This window comes from Sus scrofa, chromosome 9, assembly GCF_000003025.6.
Source record: "Sus scrofa isolate TJ Tabasco breed Duroc chromosome 9, Sscrofa11.1, whole genome shotgun sequence".
Classification (NCBI taxonomy): domain Eukaryota; kingdom Metazoa; phylum Chordata; class Mammalia; order Artiodactyla; family Suidae; genus Sus; species Sus scrofa.
The window spans coordinates 3776122-3799093 of NC_010451.4; the positions used below are offsets into that span (position 1 = coordinate 3776122).

The 22972-nt window shown below is 43.1% G+C and overlaps 2 protein-coding genes across 2 annotated transcripts; both read left to right on the forward strand.

The window, feature by feature from the left end:
• LOC110262324 (olfactory receptor 56B4-like) lies at positions 7668-8662 on the forward strand. The gene is given in 2 exon segments (XM_021102720.1): positions 7668-8064; positions 8067-8662. Coding segments are annotated over 2 exon segments (993 nt in total).
• Positions 20146-21653, forward strand: LOC100514306 (olfactory receptor 688-like). The gene has a single exon (XM_003129434.3). The coding sequence runs from the start codon at positions 20305-20307 to the stop codon at positions 21268-21270; it is 966 nt and encodes a 321-aa protein (XP_003129482.1). The 5' UTR covers positions 20146-20304; the 3' UTR covers positions 21271-21653.

Below are 22972 nucleotides of genomic sequence, written 5' to 3' on the forward strand. Positions count from 1 at the left end.
AACACGAGCTAACTCAGCTGAGAAATGAAGGTCAGTCTCCCTCCCTCCTTCCCCATGGAACAGGCACAGGACTGATGCCCGAATTTTCTCCCTTAAACGTTGAGGATGAAAGGCAGAGTCTCAGCTTGGCTAAGCAGAAACGGAGAAACTTAGGGATGGTCTGGTTTCATCCCTGGAGGTCCGCCTCTGAAACGCTTTTATGTGGAAGGAAAATGTTTTCTAATTTGTTTAAGGCAGCACTATTTAGGTTTTCTATTATATGCATCAGAAATAATACTGGTATAGAGAATGAATCACCTTTACTGAATGCCTTTTTTAACTTAAAATTTTGAATTAAGTGCATATGTTTTCTGTCATTTAATTAAATATGCTTTTAGTTTTATTCTTTGATCATACGGATAAAAGGCAGAAAGCTTTTGATAATTTTAGGAAAGAAAATATACAAAATCCTGTCATCAACAAGCATGACTGCAGGAGCATTACTTTAGTTAGGTTGGATCAAAAAGCCTTAATGAAGAGAAGAAGGAGTGGGAAGAAAAGTACGAGCAGAAGCAGAGAAGTCAGGCAGAAGACTATTACTGCGCAGTCAGGAGATGCTGGTCTGGACCAGACTGATGGCAGAGAGATGGGTTTGAGTAGACAAATTTTGAAAGAGTAGACAAGGACATATGCTGATAAATTAGATGTGAGGTATTCCATGTAGACATCAAATGTAATTCTTAGGTTTCTGCCTTTGATAACCTGGTAGATATGGACTCATTTATTGCAATGGTGTCCCATAGTAGGGCTTCTGGGTACTGTTGAGTTTACATGTGAAGTGAGTGATGATAAACGGAATGTGAAATCAACAAATTTCATTACGGGATTTTTTTTTTTTTTCTAGAAAGCTTCAGTCTTCCACAGAGGAGACAGATGTTTAGATTTAAACAGTGTTTGCAACTACAGTGGAGGAAGAGAACACAGTAGGTTAGACAATTTCCAAGAGAGTAATTAAATGATGGGCCATAGAATCTAAGCTTGACAAGGAATAAAGTCAAGAAGAGAGGGGGATAAATAATAGAATGGAGGGAATTCTTTCAATGCATTGATAGTCTGATGTCCACAAATTGTGACTGCACTGGTTGAAATATGAACCTGAGGTTAGAAGGCAGTAGTCAGGAAGTAGGATGTTTCAAATCTAAGTTTTAGAGGTGGGTCAAGGACAAAAATGAGGTAAGTCAAAAACGGGGTGTTTAACACAACAAAGGTTACTTTTGAGCACAGGCTGAACTAAGCATTCAAGCATTTCCAGTTTCGCAGCAATGGGACGCCCACTGCATGCAAATGACCTTCTGATGAAAAATAAATGCATATAAATGAAGTAATAGATAACTGTGGGAGGCTTACATATGGTATAACTTTTTTTTTTTTTTGAGCTTTTCAGGGCCACACTCGCAGCATATGGAGGTTCCCAGGCTAGGGGTCCAGTTGGAGTTAGAGGTGCCAGCCTACACCAGAGCCGCAGCAACATCAGATCTGAGCCACGTCTGTGACCTACCCCACAGCTCACAGCAACGCCGGAGCCTTCACCCACTGAGAGAGCCCAGGGATGGAACCTGCAACCTCAGGGTTCCTCGTCAGATTCGTTTCCTCTGAGCCGCCTCGGGAACTCCTAACTTCTTAAATTAAGGCTAAATCTGAGACAAGTTTGGAAAAGTTTAAACTTCAAGCAAAAAATACGTTCAACAGAGAAATAATCTGAGATGTGAATTTTTAGCCTGTAGCATGTCCCCCTGATTTAGACACACGATTTCTTAGGCAATAAATAATTTGTTTGATTTCCCTGTTGCGTAGTCTGATGCACCTGTGGACACAATTGCCCAGGAGCCACCACCCTGCGTTAGAAAATGGGCAGACACTCACCGTGCTGCCCTTTGCGACTCTGCCTGGGATCGGGGTAACTGTAGCAGTCTGCTGCTTGTGTGGCGCTTCCCATGGCTTTGTGTCACCCTGGAGGACTGGGCCCCCAGTAATCGATACAGTGAGGAGAACAAAGAGATAACAGCTCAGTGAGCAAGCAGGGCAGGAGCTGATCTGCGGGCAACTTAGCACAGCTCCGTTCCCTGTGCTGCGAGGTGAGCCCTGGATCCCACCCAGGCTGTGCAGAGATAGCACCGGACAGACAAAGATTTCCGAAGGGGGCTGCCGCCAAGCCCAGAGAGTGGGAAGCGCTGCTGGGTAGCTCCCACTCCTCCCATCCTGATTCGTACTGTTTCCAGCATCCTAGCCGATGACCTTTAAATGAGTCTCTGAATTCACTGACTTCTTACTTTTGCTTTCTCCGTAGAAACACTGACACATTTTTCTCACTCATCCACTACTCACCCCTTGAATTGTCCCTCTGAACAAGACAACCCCATCAGTGGGAGTTTCTCACTTTTCCTCCAATTACAACATGACACATTGACGTGCTAACATTCAAATTATATGATATTGTGTATCATTTAGAGTCCCACTGGAAATAACTGGGATGAAAAAAATCTGTCATAGATACTGACTCACAGACTTTGAAAAACTTATGGTTTCCAAAGGACACAGTATGGTGGGTCGGGGGATGCGCTGGGGGTGTGGGATGGAAATCCTCTAAAACTGGATTGTGATGATCATTGTACAACTATAAATGTAATAAATTCATTGAGTAAAAATTTTTTTAAAAATTAAAAAATTTTTAAAAATCTGTCCTACATTTTTCTTTTTCTTTTTCTCTTTGGCCGTGCCTGCGTCGTGCAGAAGTTCCTGGGCTAGAGATCAAACCCTCGACACAGCAGCACTAGAGCCTCAGCAGTGAATTTCCAGAGGCAGTAGTAGCCTCTCCGCCCACGGAGCAGGTGCAAAGTAGACCAGGAGGGCAAAGAGGCGGCACCCAAGAGAGGAAGTATCTTAAATATGTGTCTACACGGGACAGATAACCCGTGAGAAAGGAGGTGGTAAAGGCGAAAGCAGAGAGGGTGTATCTGCTGGGAAGTGGTCCCTGAAGAGGGTGAGAGAAGCATGTGTCTTGGGGAGGCGCAGGCCTTGAGGGGGTCACGCCCAGGGAGGGAGACCTCCTTCTAAACCTTCAGCAAAACAGAGATGAGCAGGGGCTGTGCTTCCCAGGGGACTGTGGGCCGAGTATTCCTGTTCCTTGGGAGAAGCTGCATATTCCCCTAAAACCATGGAAGGCACTGCCAGGCTGCAATGAACAAACATCATGTTTTGATGCACACGGGGGAAAATTAGAGCCCGCGGAGGGCCGAGGGAGCAGCATAGACGGTCCAGGGCACCTCGGGGCTCCAATCTGTGCAACATCCCGGGCGCCAGGGAAGAGGAAGATGTGCTCTAGACAGCAAGGCCATAAAAGAGAGGCAGAGCCGGGAGACCAGAAGCCGCTGCGGAGGGCACTTCTCGCGGCTCCCGGCTCCCGTTCCCGCTCTCGGTTCTGGCGGCCGCCCTCTTCCTCCTCCCTCCCGGGTGCTCGCCCTTTCTTTCCTTAGTTTGATCCTTCTGATTCCGGCCCTCTTCTCTCTCAAGATCTGCACCTGTACAGGAGTCTGAGGTCTGGAGAGCAAGTGAAAACGGTGAGCCACTGAACAGGCGTCTCACGGAGCCCGAGGCGGGGGAGACCTGGGGTAAATGCTGAAAGGCTGGTGAAGGCGGGAGAGCTTTCCATGGAAATGACAGATCCAAGATCCTGAACAGAGATAGCCATTTAATTCACCTATTTCTGATTTAAAAAAAAAAAAAAATCAAGGAGTTCCTGTCGTGGCTCAGTGGAAACGAATCTGACTAGCATCCAGGAGGACGCAGGTTCAATCCCTGGCCACACTCAGTGGGTTAAGGATCCGGCATTGCAGTCAGCTGTGGTGTAGGTCGCAGTCGCAGCTCAGATCCCGCAATTGCTGTGGCTGTGGTGTAGACTGGAGGCTACAGCTCCCATTGGACCCCTAGACTGGGAACCTCCATATGCTTGGGGTGCAGCCCTAAAAAGACAAAAATTAAATTAAATTAAATTAAATTAAATTAAATTAAATTAAATATCAAGAACAAAAATAGACATCAAATTACCCAAACTAGTAAAGATCATTTATCAGAAAAGCGTTAGCAGCACCGCACTGCAGAAGGAGGACCAGAGGCACATTCTGCTTCAAGTCCAGACCCCAGATGAAGGTGTGCACTGTCAATATTTCTTCTTTTTCCCCCTGTTTCTTTCTGTCTTTTTTTTTTTTTTTTTTTTTTTTTTTGCCTCATCCAAGGCACATGGAAATTCCTGGGCCAGAGATCGAACCCACACTACAGCAGTGACCTAAGCCACTGCAGTGATAACAGATCCTTAACCCACTGTGCCACAAGAGAACTCCACTTTTTTTTAATTGTTTAGAGATTTACAAACATTTCTGAAAGATGCAAAATAAAAATAAGAGCTGATACTATTTACAATTACCTTAATAATAATGTGATAATGCATCTTTTTACCACCTCCCCCCAAAAAAAGTCCAAGGAGAATTTACTAGTTATTAGCTTAGGAAAGCAGTAGTATAAACCCGCTATATTTAATGAAATGTTTTTAAAGCAATAATCATCAGAAGGGTTTTAAGTCAGAACAGCCAAATAGGAAATGTAAACAAGAAATAAAAAAGTAATAAGGTGAAAAATTATAAAAATACCTATGTAACAGAAAAGAAAACGTTGGATTTCTAAACAGAAAGAGTCAACGAGGAAAAGGTATCAGTTCTTCCATAATTAATTTATTTTTCAATTTAACACTCAAAAGACAAATTGTCTTTTTTTAATTTAAAAATTATGATGAATGACTAGTAAAACTGTTCCCTATCACATGGTAAATATACTAATTCAGTTAGTACTGGCCTATAACAGAGAGGACTGTCTAGTCAGGAAAAGACCCTTGAATTTAATATTTGAATTTAATATTTTTTTAAATATTTTTTAATATTTGAATTTAATATGTTTGAATTTAATATTTGACCATTAAAAAAAGGACATTGAGAATTAATGGGGAGGGGAAAGTTTATTTACTGAACAGTGCCAGAACAATAATTTAGCTGTTTGTGGGTAGAATTAATTTAGGTACTTACTCCTAAATTGTAGTCAAATTTCAAATTGGCTACAAAGTTAATTTTAAAGTTTTTTTTGTAAAGAAAATGCAAGTAAACATTTATTAAAATACCAGATTTTACATTATTAAAAGCTTAAAAAGTCATGAAATAATTAATATTAAAAGTGCAATTGTTATGAATACATAAAGGTTTGCTTAGGCTCATGTGTAATTTTTTCAAGAGGATAGTTGAAAATGGGAAAATATTTCCAGAGAATTTATCAGATAGAGGTAATTGTCTTACCACATAATGAAACTCATAAAAAAAGTTAACAATGTTGTGCTTCCAGACTCCATCCTAAGCACTTGAAAAACATTCTTTCATTTAAGGTCACAGGATGCATTAAAGGAGAAAATTGACTAAGCATATGAATGGGGGGAAAAAAATCTTTGAATTGGTCAAAGTTCAAAAAAAGTCAAAGTTCACAAAATAATGTGAAAGGTAAATCAAAATTGAAATATCAATGTTTACTTATTCTACTTTTTTTTATGGCTGCACCAGCAGCATATGGAAGTTCCCTGGCCAGGGGTTGGGTCCAAGCCACATCTATAGCCTACATCACAGCTGTGGCGATGCCGGACCCTTTAACTCTCTGTGCCAGGCTGGGGAATCCAAGCAGCACCTCCACAGAGACAGGCCAGATCATCAACCCACTGCAGGAACTCCCTCCTTATTCTATTAACAAAGATTTTTAAATTAAAACTTCCAATTATGGCACAAATGTGGTGAAATAAACACTCATGAACAATTCTGGCTGCATAAAACACTGTGGTGAATCTATGAAGCCACCATTCAGCGTAAGTCAGGAGCATAAGAGCCCCTACTGCCACACGGGGCCAGAAAAACCTCCTAAGAAGACAGGATGGCAATATCAAAAATCCCTTTTTCCCCATTTCACACAGCAATTCACTTCCTGGAAAGTATCCTATGGCTAAACCTGCATATATGATTAAAGATATATGAACAGTTACACTTATTGAATCATTTTTACAGTAGCAAAACACTGGAAATAATCGTACAAAAATATGCAACATAAAACAAGAAGACATATCTACAGCATGATACAGAACAGTCTCCAAGATAATCAAGTTAAAAAGTAAAAGGAAAGAAAAAAAAAATAAGAGGAAGATTAGTATGTTAACACTTGTTTTTTCCTTTATGGGAAAAAAAATATATATATAGTCTTATCTGTGCAAAAACTTTCTCTGGAAGAATTCCCAATAAACTGGTATTACTAGATGCCTCTGGTTTAAAAAAAAAAAAAAAAAAAAAGAGAGAGAGAGAGAGAAAGGTTTAGGAAACCCAAATACAGGTGTCTTATTTTCCACTGTTTTTATTTTTCATTTGATTTGATTTTTTCCCCATGTACATGTAAGACACTTAACACCTTTTTTTTTCCTCTTAGGGCCACATCTGCAGCATATGGAAGTTCTCAGGCCAGGGATCGAGTTGGAGCTGCAGCTGCCGGCCTGCGCCACAGCCACAGCAATGCGGGATCCAAGCCGTGTCTGCGACCTACACCCCAGCCACAGCAACCCCAGATCCTTAACTCACTGAGCGAGGCCAGGGATCAAACTCACAACCTCAGGGATACTAGTCAGGTTCGTAACCCACTGACCCACAATGGGAACTCTAAATTACTATAAAGAATGAAACGTTAAGATGGCTATGCCCTTTGCATGTATCACTTCTGCATCATTTTTTGAAATTCTACTCAAAGGAAACAATCTGAAAAGTAAAGTATTGGTGAGTAATTTGTCAAAGAGTCAAATATGGAAATGTGAAGCAGTCATTCAAATTAAGATTTCGCATCGCTTTATTTATTTATTTATTTATTTTTGGTCTTTTGTCTTTTTAGGGCTGCACCTGTGGCATACGGAGGTTCCCAGGCTAGGGGTCTAATAGGAGCTGTAGCTGCTGGGCTACACCACAGCCACAGCAACGCCAGATCCCCAACCCACTGAGTGAGGCCAGGGGTCGAACCCGCAACCTCATGGTTCCTAGTCGGACTCGTTTCCGCTGAAAGATAACGGGGACTCCAGATTTTGCAGTGCTTTTAATGAGACTGGGAAATCATGGTTCATTTGTTCATCCATGCAATAAATTTTTACAAGTGCCTATTTTGTGTCTTGGAGCACACTACTGAAAGACAGAGGCTAGATGTAATCTCTCTATATAATGATACAAGCTGCTTGAATATAAAGCAAAAAAAAAAATGGAAGTAAACCAAATATTATTTGTTATCTGTTACTGATACTATTATTGCTGATATATTTGGACATGCTTATCAGACCGACAAGTGGTGATGACAAGTAGCTGATCAAACCTTTCCGTTTAGGATTAATTCGGGCTTTATTGCTCCTCGGTGGTATATTTCCAAGAGCCAAAAAAAAGTTGAGACTCATTTCTGAATAAAAGAAGCTGGGTCACTGGCGGAAGGGAGTCCCTAATCAAGACCCTCAGCTGAAAGTTCAGATGCAAACTCCTTCTTATTTCTGTTTTATGGGCAGTCGCAGAGAACTGGGCACCTATCCCATGGATGCCTCTACCACTGTTACCAACAGCTCCAGCCTCCAGATTTCCCATTTCATGCTGATGGGGCTCCCGGGCATTCATGACTGGCAGCACTGGCTCTCCCTGCCCCTGGCTCTGCTCTACCTTTTAGCCCTCAGTGCCAATCTTCTCATCATGATCACCATCCAGTGTGAGCCTACGCTGCATGAGCCCATGTACCATTTTCTGGGCATATTGGCCATCGTGGACATGGGCTTGGCCACTACCATCATGCCTAAGATCCTGGCTATCTTCTGGTTTGATGCCAAGGCCATCAGCCTCCCTGAGTGCTTTGCTCAGATCTATGCCATCCACTTCTTCTTCTGCATGGAGTCTGGTATCTTCCTCTGCCTGGCGGTAGACAGATACATAGCCATATGCCACCCCTTCGATACCCTTCCATAGTCACGGAAATGTTTCTGGTCAAAGCTACAGGAGTCATGGTGCTCAGAAACAGCCTGTTGCCCATCCCAGTGCCTGCACTAGCTGCCCGGTGCCACTACTGCTCCAAGAATGAAATCGACCACTGCCTGTGCTCCAACTTGGCCGTGATCAGCCTGGCTTGCGATGACATCACCGTGAACAAATTCTACCAACTGATCTTGGCGTGGGTCCTGACAGGGAGTGATATGGCCCTGGTTTTTTCTTCCTACGCTCTAATCCTTCGCTCTGTGCTGAGGCTGAAGTCACCAGAGGCGATGTCAAAGGCTCTGAGCACCTGCAGCTCCCACCTCATTCTCATCCTCTTCTTCTACACGGGCATCGTCGTGCTCTCTGTCACACACCTGGCAGAGAGGAAGGCGCCCCTCATCCCCGTTCTCCTCAACGTGCTGCACAATGTCATGCCCCCTGCCCTCAACCCCGTGGTGTACGCGCTGCGGATGCGTGAACTCAGGCTGGGCTTCCGGAGGCTGCTTGGGTTGGGGGACGATGTGTCCACAAGTGACCCCAGTTTTAGAAGGCCGCTAAGGTGTTAGGAAAGGACAGACGTTTTAACACTCAAAACGTGGATGGGGGGAGTTCCTGTTGTTGTGGCACCATGGAAGTGACTCCGACTAGTATCCATGAGGATGCGGGTTCGATCCCTGGCGTCACTCAGCGGGTCAGGGATCCGGCATTGACTGTGAGCTGTGGTGTGGATTGCAAATTCGCCTTGGATCCTGAGTTGTTGTGGCTGTGGCTGTGGTGTAGGCCGGCAACTACAGCTCCGATGTGACCCCTAGCCTGGGAACTTCCATATGCATGGGTGTGGCCCTAAAAAGCAAAACAAACATCTGCCTTTATCTCTCACTAGGGAGAAAGCGGCCAATAAATTCATGTAACCTGTCAGTCTCACTAATCAAAACATGCACAGGAACATAATAAAAGTTCCTATTACTCTCAAATACCAATAAAAAGGAAATTTTTACATTCTCTCCCTGATGACTGATGCCACCCTGTGACTGACAGTCTTCTGCACGGCGAGTAGGACTGACCGTAAATTGGTCCAAAGGGACCCAAAAGCAATTTGACAGAATTTTCAAATGTTCATTAACGTTCAAATTCTTTTACCCAGTAAGTCTGTTTTTAAAACAATATCCAAAAGCAATAGTCTAAATGCAAGCAAACATTCATAAAAAGTTGGTTGTGATATTATTGTTAGCAGAAAATGGAGCCTTTAAAAATATTAATGTAAATTTACTTTGTTACAGATGTATGTGTTTATTTTCATAATGAGAAAAAATTTTAAATAAATGTGTATTGAGAGGGCAGAGAAAACTTTCATCTTCGTACCAGAAAACCTCAATAATAATAAAAATTATTATTATTAATGAATGGATAACAGGTGCCAAGTACTTCTTATAGGCCAAAAAACTGAGCTGGACATATTATGTATTTTACATATACACACATATATATCATCTGATTTAATACCCCCCATAACAACCCTATCTGGCAGGTACAATGTCATTTGTAATTTACATACCCTGGGGGTTACAGAACGGGCCCCAGCCAGCAGCTTCAAGTGCGAGGGCCGGGATTCAATTCCTTGGGAGTCTGATTATGTAACCTTAGCACCATTCTCTCTCTTAGTCATGCTCTGTTCCTGAATTTCTGTATGATTTTGAGCAACTTATGAAACCTTGCTATGCTTCGGTTCTTCAAGTTAAAAGTTGTGATGATCATGACGGTTTGCGGAGCTAAGTCACAGCATCCCGTGGCAACCAAAAGACATGATAAAGAGCACATGCTTTGAGATACGATATACCCATGGAAAGATCGATCCAATGATGTGGCAAAATTTTCCTCCTAAGAAAGAAAAAAAAAGTGGTACCAGAAAATGCCCTGGAAAAATAGTTCCAAATACCAATTAATTCAATATAAAGGAAATTGTGCCATTTGCACTTCTAACAAAAATGCACATTTTTGTGTATAAGAACCCTGACCCTTGATCACTTTGTACATTCTCTGTGCCTAGTACAGAATTCTGCACGTGGGAGATGCATAATAAACAATGCAATCGTGATGCAGTCACTCAGGCAGGAGTCACATGGTCCACTGAATCCCAGATACCTAAGAAGACGTCCCGGACTGCAGTCTGGAGAGTGACCTCAGGAAGCATGCCTGCCAGTCCACCTCAGAGAACAGCCTCTGGGAAGACCGTCCTGGGGCTGAAGCATCATCACAAACCATGAGCTTGGCCCACGGGGAAGTGGATGCTGGACCACCCAGCAGACCTGCAGGAAGTCAGGGCACAGCATGGGACAGGCCATCCTACACGGTATGCCTAGAAACTTACCCAAGGTCAGAGGCTTTCAACTTCCTCCAAAAAGGGGCTGCTGCTTCACCCTTCCGGTCAGTGACCGCACATCCTGACCGAGGGCAATTCCCCAGGAAGAAAAGGCAAAGAGGCAACAGCGGAAAAGAGCCTGAACTTCAGCCAACTTCCTGTTTCCACCCCAAAGGAGATGAGTAACAACAACATCTAACCTTGAACTTCGCTTTACAGTTTGCCAAAGGCTTTCCCACAATGAATCGACGGATTTCATGTAAATTTCACAGCACCCCTCTTCCGGAGGAAGCATCACTGTTCATCCTTTCTCACCAAGAAACAGGCGCTCAGGCAGATCCACTACGCAAGTTGATCCGCTGGTAAATCGCAGCGCTAAGTCATCCTCAAGGTGCCTCTAAACTTTCATTGACACATATGTCACATGGTTTGTGACGTTCTCATTCATCTATTCCTTCAAAACACAGAGGGCGAGTCTCTGTGTAGCAGCCCAGAGGGCAGACAGTGCCGACAGCTGTGGAGGGGTGTCTTTCAGTGCTTTTGAAAATATGTGAGCATCCAACATCCAACCTAGAGACTCACAAAAATTCTGACACGAGAGAAAGATCACAGCAGTTGATTTTTCTCTCTGCACTATGAGCCGTGTGTATAAAAAGCAGCGTGCCTTCTGTTTCATCTTAACCAACTATTCCTCTTTGCCGCGTGTATGATATGCACTGGTTTCACTTTATATAATTTTAATACCACCACGCTATTTATTTTAATTGCCTATTTATCTTTTCTCACACATTTATTTTCATATCCAGTTGATGGTTTAATTTGGGCCTGTCTTCTCAAAACGGCTCTCGCTGTGTCTCTCTTACTTAACCTAACCTGAAGAAGGTATCCTTTGAGCAGGGCGGTTCAATCTATCCACAGTTATCACAATGCCATCTTTGTATCGGCCTTTATCATCTTATTTGTTTTTATTACATTTTCTTGTGTTTTTTTAAACTTCCAACTGTTGCTGAATTGATCCATTTCATAGGTTTCCCCATGTGCTCACTTTTTTGACTAGCAAGTTTTATTGAATATGCCTATTGGACAAATTGCTCTATTCATAAATTTATGAATACATTCAACCTTATATTTCTTTATTCTCTTCCCAAATTATATAATAGTGATTCCATATTTTTTCCTTTTAATTCCAAGCTCAGGATGAGAACTTGAAGCACTTTTCATGGCCCTTTTGTTTCCTATCAAACATCTCACTGGGTATGGCCTGTTCCAGAGGTGAGCACGACATCTGCAACCCTCAGGCTCTTTTTCAGTGTAATATGGGAAATTTCCCATCGAGAAGTTGAATCTAATTCCCCTCCCCTTTTAATTTGAGCTGGCCTTATTCACTCATTCTTATTCACCATAGAATGTGGCAGAAATCTAGGCCAGGAAAACCCATCCAGGAGTTCCCCTGTGGTGCAATGGGATTGGAGGCATCTCTGGAGAGCTGGGATGCAGGTTCAGGTTCAATGGGTACAGTGGATCAAGGATCTGGCATTGCCTCAGCATAGGCATGGGCTGCAACTAGGGCTCAGATCTGATCCCTGGCCCAGGGACTCTATATGCTGAGGGAATGGCCAACAAGAAAAAAAGAAAAGAAAAACAAAAAAAGAAAAATGCATCGAGCATCCACCTGTGTCTCTTGTTATGTTTTGTTCCCTGGATTCTCCCACTGAAAACCCAGCTGCCCTGCAATGAGGTGTCTCAGCCACATGAAGGGACCATGGGTAGCTGCTCTAGTCCGAAGTCCCAACGGAGCCCAGCGTTGAAATCATACCATTCCAGGAGCCAGCCACATGAGTGAAGATACCTCCGGTCCCTGGCCATGCGATCACCCCGTCTATGTGCATCTTCTGAGTTGAGGCTGCCGACATGTGGAGTGAAAATAAGCCGTCTCCACTGCACTCTTCTTGAACTCCTCATCCCCGGAATCTGTGACTAATGAAAGAGGCGTTGTTTTACGCTCGTGTTTAGGATGGTTTGCGCCAAGCTTGGATAACTGGAACACTGGATTCTGCCGAAATCATTTGGGCTTTTAGGTCCAAGTCATTGTTGAGATTTATTTAAAGCATGTCTCCTCTAGATCAGAAGTATTTGGGGACTTTTCGTATCACTCACAATTACACGACCCAAATTCATTTCGGTTTCACTGTGGAGCTTGCCCGAAGTCATCATTCACAGCCATTTCTCGTAAATGTTTCCCCAGTGCATCCTTCTATGTATCAATCAGGAGAGGAAAGCCACATCTTTTGAACAGAAAACATTTAATGTAAATAGATATCCGCTATAACAAGGCATTGAAATACCAAGGGATTGGCTCATGTGCAGAGAGCGTCCTAAAGAATAAAGAATTGCAGATATGAGAAGCAGCCACTACCACTAGAGACGGCATAGAGCTGGCCAAGAAAGCTCCACCTGGCTGAGATCCAGGCCCCGATGACAAGGGCACAGGCTGGTACACTGAACAGGAGAGTGGCTGTGATGCTGTGCCAGCTGAACTTGCTGGAAATCCAACTTCCAGGGTGCCAGACTAAGCTGTTCACAGGAACAGAGGCACTACCAGAGGCATTGGGCTACACAACCAGGCCAGGGAGTTGCTGGGGGTCAGGGGCAGGGGGCTGCTGACCACCGGACGCTGCTGGCACCACACACACAGAAGCTGTGCTGAAGAAACTGTTCACGCTACCACAAAGCCTGAAGGCACTTGAAAAAGTGACCGAATCTCTGTAGGAGAGCTTTGTAGCATTTTAACTTACCCAGGCTCCATCCTTCCCTCCCTGGCTTGGTGACATTCTTAAAACCCGCAGCCTATGTTCCCTGCGTGGGCTTATGGTGCTGCAGGAAGCAGGGCAGAACTTGTTCTCAAAGAATTGTTATTTTTTTAATCTGTCTGGTGGCTCATGGAAGACCTCATTCAGAACTCTCCCAGGATAGAGTGGGGGTTACTTGGGGGCATTTGGCAAAAATTCTTTTTTTTTTTTTTTTTTTTTTTGTCTTTTTGCCATTTCTTGGGCCACTCCCGCGGCACATGGAGGTTCCCAGGCTAGGGGTCCAATCGGAGCCGTAGCCACCAGCCTACGCCAGAGCCACAACAACGCAGGATCTGAGCCAAATCTGCAACCTACACCACAGCTCACAGCAACACCAGATCCTTAACCCACTGAGCAAGGGCAGGGACCGAACCTTCAACCTCATGGTTCCTAGTCAGATTCGTTAACCACTGTGCCACGATGGGAACTCCGGCAAAAATTCTTAAAGGAAAATGTGTTAGCCTCTGCTACTTGGGTAAGAATGACAGTCAAAGCAGACAATAGATACACCAGAAACTCGGGACAAAAGGCTTAGGTGTGTTGGTGAATAAGAGCTTCGAAGAGCTCCCACAGATTGCTGGGGATCTAAAAGGCCCCAAGTGTGCCCGGGCTGGGTGCACAGCTGGAAAGACCAAGAAGAAAAGAGAGAAGACTCAAAGTACTAGAATTAATTATGAACATGGGAACACTACTACTGACCCCACAGAGGGAAAAGGATTGTAAGAGAATACTAGGAAAAATTGTACATCAGCACATTAGAACACCTCCATTAGAGGGACACATTTTGAGATCATACAAACTACCAAAACTGGCTCAAAAAGATATAGAAAATAGGAACAGGCTTATAACAAGTAAAAAGATGGACTCAGTAATAATAAAAAACTTCCAGCAAAGAAAAGCCTAGCTCCAGATGGCTTTACTGGTGAAATGCATCAAATATTCAAAGAAGAATTAACACCAACGCTTCCCAAATTATTCCCCAAAGAGAGAACAGGATACTTTCTAACTCATTCTATGAGACTAGAATTACCAAGACATCAAAACCAAAGACATCACAAGAAAGAAAAATTGCAGATAAATACCTCATGAAGATAGACCCAAAAATTCTCTGTAAAATACTAGCAAACCAAATACAATTTATTAAAAGGATTATATACTATGACCAAGTGGGATTTATCCCAGGAATGCAAGGGTGGTTCAATATACAAAATTAATGTAGTACACCATATTAATAGAATAAAGAAAAAAACCACACCTCATCTCAGTTACTTCAGAAAACATATTTGATAAAATCCAAAACTCTTTCATGATTAAAATATTGAGCAAGATAGGAATAGACGGGAACTTCCTCAACCTGATAAAGTACATCCACCAAAAAAAAAAAAAAAAAAACAAAAACCCACAGCTAACAGATTTAATTGCGAAAGACTGAAAGCTTTATCCCTAAGATCAGGAACAAGACAAGGATGGCCACTTTCACTTCTATTTAGCATTACATTTGAAGTTCTGGCCTGGGCAATTGGGCAATAAACAGAAATAAAAGGCATACAAATTGTAGAGGAACAAAGAAAAATCTCTGTTTTCAGATGAGACCTTACATGCAAAAAATTCTAAAAAGCACACAAAAGAACCATTAGAGCTGGTAAAAAAAAAAAAAAAAACAACAGAGTTCCCTTATGGCACAGCAGGCTCTCCTTATCTGGCGTTGTCACTACAGTGGCTTGGGTTCCATCCCTGGCCTGGGAACTTTCACGTGCCATTAGCGTAGCCAGAGAATAATAATACTAACAATTTATGACTCAGTATATCTTACTTTTAGCAAACTGCACCTCACTTAATACCATATTACCCTGGCCCAGGAATTCCATATGCTGCAGGGCAGGGGAAAAAAAAAGAAAACTTTCCCAATTACCTCCCAGTTGCCTAAAGAGTCCAGTCAGAGATTCTCATAGTCATAAACTGCTAGAAACACAATAACATTGAACAGAGGAGTTCCCATCATGGCTCAGTGGTTAACGAATCCGACTAGGAACCATGAGGTTGCAGGTTCGATCCCTGGCCTTCCTCAGTGGGTTGAGGATCCAGTGTTGCCATGAGCTGTGGTGTAGGATGCAGCTGTGGGTCGGATCCGGAGTTGCTGTGGCTCTGGTGTAGGCCAGCGGCTACAGCTCTGATTTGACCCCTAGCCTGGGAGCCTCCATATGCCTCGGGTGCAGCCCTAAAAGGACAAAAGGCCAAAAAAATTAATAAAAATATTGAAGAGAAAAGGGTAAAAAGTCACCACATATAAGTACCAGCATCACACTTGGAAATTCTCCTAGATTGCTCCACTCCTCTCCTCCCTAATACTCATTCATCTATTTGACAAATAGTTGTCAAACACCTACTAAGTGCCAGGAGCTCATCTAGGTGCTGGGGAAAGACTAGTGAGCAAAAATGACAAAAAGCCTGCTCTCGGGGACTGACATTTTAGTATGAGAAGAAGAAAAAAAAAAAAACATAACTGTACAATGTGCCTGCCATGATATGTGCTGCGGAGATTTTAAAAAAGCAGAGATTTTAGAGTCTGGAGTTGCTCTTTTAGATAGAATGGTCAGAGAATGCATCTGTCATTGAGCAGCATTTTATCAGAATACACATTCCATATCGCTCTTTTATTCCGATTTAATTAAGACTGAAAATGCAATGTCATGAAAGACAAGAGGAGCAGAGGCCCTGGAGGAAGGAACTGATCAATCCAGACAAATAAAGAAGTTCAGGTAAAATTACGTCCTAAAAACTATGCGGTATTTTTTGGCAACTGAGGTCATTAGCAAGAGCAATTTCTATGTGATGTTGAGACAAAATTAAATTTCAGTGAAAGAAAGAAGCATAAAGGAGGTGAGGACAAGGAAGTGACAGTTAAGGAGTCACAGCACTTGCGAAGCAGTCTCTGCGAAGGACGTGGAGTAAAGACACACTTGGAGAGAGGGAGCCTCCCAAACTTTTCAGTGATGAGGGGCACCGTTCAGCAGACAAGGGTGGCCTCATAATCCCTCAGGATCCTGCATTGAAAAGCTGCCCATCGGGCGGGCTGCCCTGGGACCAGAGTTGGATCCACGCCAGACATTATGGGGCTAACCCCTGAGAGCACTTGGGTTCAATGTTAAAAAAATAAAAGCAACCCTGGAGGATGCTTGCAATAGAGCAGGGAGGGCTCAGAGGGGAGCAGGTTGGGATCAGGCCTCCCAGGATCATATTTATACAAAAACTCCAGACTCCAGGGATGGGAGGTGAGGTGGCAATCTTCGCTGATCAACAAGGGGCTGAACACAGGCCACTGAAGCCAGAAGAGCAAAAGCGTCCATCGAAGGCATTGCAGCCTGAGCGCCTCTTCAAAGCTCCCTCGGAAAAGGTGAGTAAAACAATGAATGACCTGCATTCTGACAGGTAAGGGGATGGATGCTTCCCCTGCTCTCATCATTCTGTCCTGACTGATCTTGGTGTTGTGCCTTATCATTGGCTTCCGTAGTTGGCTCTTCTTTTTTGATTCTTCACCGTTAGTCCCTGCCTTCTCTCAGGCTCTCCACGTTTTTAGGGACTGAACTCAGTGATTAGGAAACAGGAGAGAAATGATGCTGAATTCTAAAGTTCTCAGTTAACAACTGATGAACCAAGGGCTCTCGAATAATAAATTCTATATTCGAGATTCTCAGAACAAAAAGCAATTTCAAATAAAGGACTACTATATCTGATAAAAAGAAAGACATAACTTTTGAAGATCACATTCTGGCGGAATTTCCATTAAATCCAACCAAAAAATTAAACTTTTTTTACCATGATACGTATTTTACACTGATCATGAATTTCCAACCATTTCTTTGAGACATAAAGCAAATATTAAGATCTATTAATATTTGTAAAAAAAGAAAATAGCATTGTGTGCAAGCAGTTTTGCTCTACCCAGAAAAATTTAGAAAAAAAAAAGAAAATCAATGGGATAAATTTAAGAATTGACAACACTTTAGCAAAGTGGGTAATACACAAGACAAAAATAAAACAGAATGTCAGCCATTAAAAACTGAAAGTCATAAGGAAATGAATATTGGTCAAAATTTTGAGTAAAGAATAATTTTCTGTAATGGGTTTTTTGATTGCAAAATAGAATGTTTTGAGAGTGTGATGAAAGTTACACAGACCCTGCCCTAGAATTATGCAAATGTAGACAAAAATTTTCCATATAAATTTGGGAAATACACGGATTCCCATTGAGACCACCCATAGATTATCGGTAAAAAAGTTCTATTTAAGCTGAGAAGACATAGAAAAAAATACAGAGCAAATAGTATAAATATGAAGGTAAAATAAATCACATCATGTAAAACCAAACAAAAATTGGGGGAAATGTTATAAAAACCATATGACAATTTTCAGTGGCCATTGAAATGAACATTTATAATGAGCTCAAATGTTTATAAAGAGCTTCCCGATGAATTAGGAAATGTATACATCCTTTATTAAGAAAAAGCACAAAATAATGCATTCTACTCACATGAAACTTCATCTGTATCAAAAGATTGCAAAGAAAAGGGGTGAAAATTAAATATTCTAAAATGTTGAACACCACTGCCATTGTCGAGATTTTGATTTATAGTTATTTCTCTTAACTTTTTTTGTTTTCTAAAAGCGCTACTGTTACTATTTTTCTTCTTTTTCCTCATCAGTTTCATGGGTGCTTGTGTTTATGATCATCTGTGAATGGTATGGCCTTCATTCTTCACAGAGGTGGTGGAACCCTGATCTTACACAAACGAAGCAAAGGCAGAGACGTGGGAAGGAAATACTGATACCTAAATATTTGACAAAGCAAGCAATTATTCCCCGATCAAGGTAACAGAGAATTCTAAGATATTAAAGAATTCCTCAAGTTTAATGCCCATGTCCTTTTTCGGATACAAACACTTCCAAATATTGTACGGCAATTCAAGAACAAACAAAATCAAGAATGCCAGAACAAGGAAGACCAAGTCTTAAAGGGCCAAGAATGAGCCATGAAATTACTTAAGCAAAAAGGTCTAGGCGTTCCGTTGTGGCTCAGCAGTAACGAACCCAACCAGTATCCATGAGAATGCGGGTTCGATTCCTGGCCTTGCTCAGTGGGTTAAGGATCTGGCATTGCTGTGAGCTGTGGTGTAGGTCGCAGACGTGGCTTGGATCTGGCGTTGCTGTGGCTCTGGGGTAGGCCAGTGGCTACAGCTCCAATTCGACCCCTAGCCTGGGAACCTCCACATGCCACAGATGCAGCCTTTAAAAAAAAAAAAAAAAAAAAAAAAAAAGTCTCAATGTTTGCAGTAAATGCCAGCTGTATTTCCAACCTACGCTACACAAAAATCTGGACGTGAATGGAAGTTCTTCAATAATTTTCTCTCTCTCTCTCCCTCTCTCTCTCTCTCTCTTTTTTTTTTTTTTTTTTTTTTTGTCTTTTTGTCTTTTTAGGACTGCACCCGCAGCATATGGAAGTTCTCAGGCTAGGGGTTGAATTGGAGCTGTAGCCGCCGGCCTACACCACAGCCACAGCAACGCAGGATCTGAGTTGAGTCTGCGACCTACACCACAGCTCATGGCAACACCAGATCCTTAACCCACTGAGCGAGGCCAGGGATGGAACCCACAACCTCATGGTTCCTAGTCGGATTCGTTTCCGCTGCGCCAATACAGAAACTCCAATTTTCTCTCTTTATATATTTTATTTTATTAACAAAATTGAACTTTTAAAAATAATTCTGTAGCAGATACATAGACAAAGAGGACAAACTATGGTTACAAGTGAGGAGAGGGGAAGATACAAGCTGGGAATGAGGGACTGGGAGATACAAACTATTGGGAGTAAGACAGGCTCAGGGATGTACCGCACAACGCAAGGAATACAGCCCATATCGTGTAATAACTGTAAATGGAAAAGAACCTTTTAAAATTGCATTAAAAATAAAATCAAAAAAATAAAAACAGTACTTTAAGTAGATCATTAATCAAAACAGGAAACAAAGGATATTCCGAAGAGGTACTGACCTTTTCGCTATGATTTAAAGATAAGATTTAAATTAAAAAGCTTATAAGTTTTTCTGAGGCTTTCTCCCTTATTAGTGTTTTCAGTGTAGTCCTGTCTAGATTAATCATTCAACCTCTGCATCCTCCTATGCAAATAATAGCACTTGTTTGGTGAGGATTACATGAAATGGGCTGTGTCAGAAACAATTTGTCGCCTATAGACACTGTTGAAAGGAAAGCAAGCCAAGGTTCTCCTGGTGGCCACTTTCTTTCTTAAGCTCCCCAAGAACAGGAAAAAAAAATCTCCGCCCTTAAACTTTACCTCCTGAAAGTCGGGGTTCTTTGTATGTGCACATGTCTTCTGCTCTGTCTGCATCCCCCACATATTAAAAAAATCTACCCAAAATTTCAAGGACACAAAGCCATGAATCTTGACTTTTATTCTGCTAAAAGCTTTATCTTAGACTCTATTTGGGCTCTTCCATTGTTCTCAGATGAACTTTTTCAAGAGTCTCAAGTGGGTTCAGGATACAGTACACTAAAAAGGACAGAGTTGGAGTTCCCGTCGTGGCGCAGTGGTTAGCGAATCCGACTAGGAACCATGAGGTTGCGGGTTCGGTGGGTAACCCCCTTGCTCAGTGGGTTAACGATCCGGCGTTGCCGTGAGCTGTGGTGTAGGTTGCAGATGTGGCTCGGATCCAGTGTTGCTGTGGCTGTGGCATAGGCCGGTGGCTACAGCTCCAATTCAACCCCTAGCCTGGGAACTTCCATATGCCGCAGGAGCGGCCCAAGAAATAGCAAAAAAAAAAAAAAAAAAAAAAAAAGACAAAAAAAATTAAAAAAATAAAAAGGACAGAGTTATTGGTGGTGATTCTTATAACGCTACACAAATTTTGACCCTCAGCTGAGCTAACCACAGCCTATTTTGGTTTTCCTTAATTCAGGTAAATTCTGAGGACCAGACAGTCCATAGATGGGTACCACGCTGAGAATAACCAATAGCTCAGGGTTTCAGGTGTCTGAGTTCGTCCTGCTGGGGCTCCCGGGCATTCACGAGTGGCAGCACTGGCTCTCCCTGCCGCTGGCCCTGATCTACCTCATCGCTCTTGGTGCCAATCTCCTCATCTTGATCACAGTCCAACATGAGCCTAGTCTGCACCAGCCCATGTACCAGTTCCTTAGCATCTTGGCTATGGTGGATATTGGTCTGGCTACCACCATCATGCCCAAGATCCTGGCCGTCTTCTGGTTTAACGCCAAGACCATCAGTCTCCCTGAGTGCTTCGCGCAGATGTATGCCATCAATGCTTTCATGGGCATGGAGTCAGGCGTCTTCCTCTGCATGGCTGTGGACAGATACGTAGCCATCTGCCATCCGCTTCGGTACCCCTCCGTAGTCACTGGAGCGTTTGTGGTCAAAGTCACATTGTCCATGATACTCAGGAATGGCCTGTTGACCCTCCCAGTGCCCCTGCTGGCGGCTCGGAGACACTACTGCTCCCGGAACGAGATCGACCACTGCCTGTGCTCTAACTTGGGGGTCACCCGTCTAGCCTGTGATGACACTGCTATTAATAGGTTTTACCATTTGGCTTTGGCCTGGATTATGGTTGGGAGTGACATGGCTTTGGTCTTTGCTTCCTATGCTTGGATTATCCGCTCCGTGCTGAGGCTGAACTCTGCGGAAGCAGCATCTAAGGCCCTGAGCACCTGCAGCTCCCATCTCACCCTCATTCTCTTTTTCTACACAGCCATCGTTGTGGTATCGGTCACCCATCTGGCAGGAAGAAAGTTTCCCTTCATCCCCGTTCTCCTCAACGTGCTGCACAGTGTCATCCCCCCAGCCCTTAACCCCGTGGTGTATGCGCTGAGGACCCAGGAACTGAGAATGGGCTTCCAGAAGGTGCTTGGGTTGGCTGGGAATGTGGCTAGGAAATAAGCCCGCTTTAAATGGCAGAAGTATATCGTTTGGTATTGCGGAATGAGCACAAGCTTTGGAGGCCAACAGTTCAGACTTTGGAGCCCACATCTCCCACTTGCTAGGGTCATCCGTTCAAATTAATTTACCTATTTGTGTATAGCACTTACTAGGTACTGATTGAAACACTTCACAAACATTAACTCATGGACTTGCCATAACAATCCTATGAAGCAAGACCAATTGTTATTTACACATTTCGCAGATGAGGCAAGAAAGTTGAGAAACTTGCCCAAGGTCAAATGGGAAGGAAGTTGTAGAGTGAGATTGGAATCCAAGCAAAACTGGAGCTCCCGTCGCGGCTCAGTGGTTAATGAATCTGACCAGCATCCCTGAGGACACAGGTTCCATCCCTGGCCTCGCTCACTGGGTGAAGGATCCGGCATTGCCGTGAGCTGTGGTGTAGGTCACAGGCGTGGCTTGGATCCTGTGTTGCTATGGCTGTGGTGTAGGCCTGCAGCAACAGCTCCGATTTGACCCCTAACCTGGGAACCTCCATATGCCACAGGTGCAGCCCTAAAAAGACAAAAAAAAAAAAAAAAAAAAAATCTTTAAAGGGACATAGAGAGACTGGAACACTAAGAAACTAGTGAAAATTTGGGGGCCACGACCAGAATGCAAAAGAAAATTCAAACTTATTTTCAGTTCCAAAATATAACAAAAGCTTAGAAGTTGTCACTCCCTTAGATCAAGACAAAGCTGGACAAACTAAAAATTAACCACTCTTCTGGACCCATCAGAGAACTGAGGTCACAGGGCTAAACAACACCCTGGAGTCAGAAAAACACCTCCCCCTGGGTGGGATAGGGCTCTGTGAATGTCTTCCCCTGGAGAGGAGGCCCCTCTCAGGGAGAATGCTCCGGGCTTATCTCACAATCCGTTCTCAGATCCTTACAATGAGAAGCTGCTGGAGTCGCTGGGTGTAGAGTGCGGAGCTTGGCTAAGACGGCAGCTCCAAGTACTTCTCGTTTTCGTGCTAGTCGACACTCATCCTCCGGGATTTGTCAAAATTACCTTTGAAGTCTTCCCACCAGTTTATGGCTCCAGCAGCTTTTGCTCCCTTTTTGTTTGTTTGTTTTTGTTTTTGTTTTTTTGTCTTTTAGGGCAGCATGCACTGCATATGAAGGTTCCCGCCCCGGGCTAGGGTTCAGATTGGAGCTATAGCTTCTGGCCTACACCACAGCCACAGCAACGCAGGATCTGAGTTGAGTCTGCGACCTGCACCACAGCTCACAGCAATGACAGATCATTAACCCACTGAGCCAGGCCAGGGATCAAACCTGCGTCCTCATGGATACTAGTCAGATTTGTTTCCACTGAGCCACAATAGGAACTCCAGCTTCTGCTCCTATTAGCCAGACTCTCTGCATTCTATGTATTCACCGTCTGTCCAAATGTGGGGCTAGAGCTAGCCTGCAATGCCAATTCTTGATGAATCCAAGGAAAATCATTGAATTTCCTTTTTTTTTTTTAGCTTTTTGTTGTAAGAGTAGTGTGATGATTCAAAGTTCTTTGTATGTCAGAAGCTCTAGTACTGGATTATAACTAAAGTACAAAATACATATCCATGAGTCCACACTGATTGTAAATAAATGATCCTATATGTATACATTATATGTGTGTGTGTGTGTGTGTGTGTGTGTGTACTTTTGTCTTTTTAGGG

Coding starts and splice junctions, on each gene's coding strand:
- LOC100514306 (XM_003129434.3), top strand. CDS start 20,305: ATGGGTACCACGCTGAGAATAACCAATAGCTCAGGGTTTCAGGTGTCT.